Source organism: Loa loa, assembly GCF_000183805.2.
Source record: "Loa loa unplaced genomic scaffold supercont3.4038, whole genome shotgun sequence".
In the NCBI taxonomy this organism is placed as follows: Eukaryota; Metazoa; Nematoda; class Chromadorea; order Rhabditida; family Onchocercidae; genus Loa; species Loa loa.
Window position 1 is genome coordinate 1 of NW_018112215.1, and position 846 is coordinate 846.

At 21.3% G+C, this 846-nt stretch overlaps 1 protein-coding gene across 1 annotated transcript; it reads left to right on the forward strand.

Annotated features, from left to right (window-relative positions):
- Positions 1 to 480: 480 nt before the first annotated feature.
- LOAG_16102 (hypothetical protein) lies at positions 481 to 690 on the forward strand (the record flags this gene model as incomplete). Its single annotated transcript, XM_003151590.1, has 1 exon — positions 481 to 690. A coding segment is annotated over one exon (210 nt), but the record flags the coding sequence as incomplete, so codon positions are not given.
- Between the last annotated feature and the right edge of the window lie 156 nt (positions 691 to 846).

Genomic DNA, 846 nt, shown 5'->3' on the forward strand with positions numbered 1-846 from the left:
TAAATCTTATTCTCAAACATTATGAATTATAGCATTTATTGTCTTTTAAAAAATTTCGTTTTTCCTTTTTATTAAAATTATTAAATCATTAAAAAACTCGAACCAATTTTTGGAAATTTATAAAATTCTCTAATTTTTACAAAAATAGTTCATTGTTTTGCCAGTGAAATTCAGTGAGCGGAAGGTTTTCAAAATTCAGAAGCAATGTCAATTCTTGAGCCACGACATGTTATGTATACATATGTTAGTAATGATTAATTAATTTCATTTCTGATTTTTTAAATCAATTACTTTCCAGATTTGTTAATTATTATGGATAAGGATCAATTCTAGAAATTAGAATATTAATCTTACCTATATGTTTAACCCAAATATTATACGTTGTAAATTGTTTTTTATTTTTTTTAAATGGATATTCAAACTGTTTCATTTTTTGAAACTTAAATTTAATGATTGTAAAATTTGAGAATTTAATTTCAGACAGGTATTGGAAATTTCCTTACACCATTTCTTATCTTCTTTATCATTGGAACAATCGTATCATTTGGGTTAACAATGTTACATATACCGATGACCAATATGATCATTGATTATGTAAGACAGCGTGAAAGAGAAAAAGAAGAAAAGAAGGAAGCAAAACAAAAGGAGAAAGAAATGGAAGAGGAAGAAAAGAAAGCAAAGAAAACGTGAAAATGATTAAAATGATAAGGATGAATAAGTAATAATAATAATAGTAATAATAATAATAATAATAATAATAATAATAATAATAATAATAATAATAATAATAATAATAATAATAATAATAATAATAATAATAATAATAATAATAATAATAATAATAAT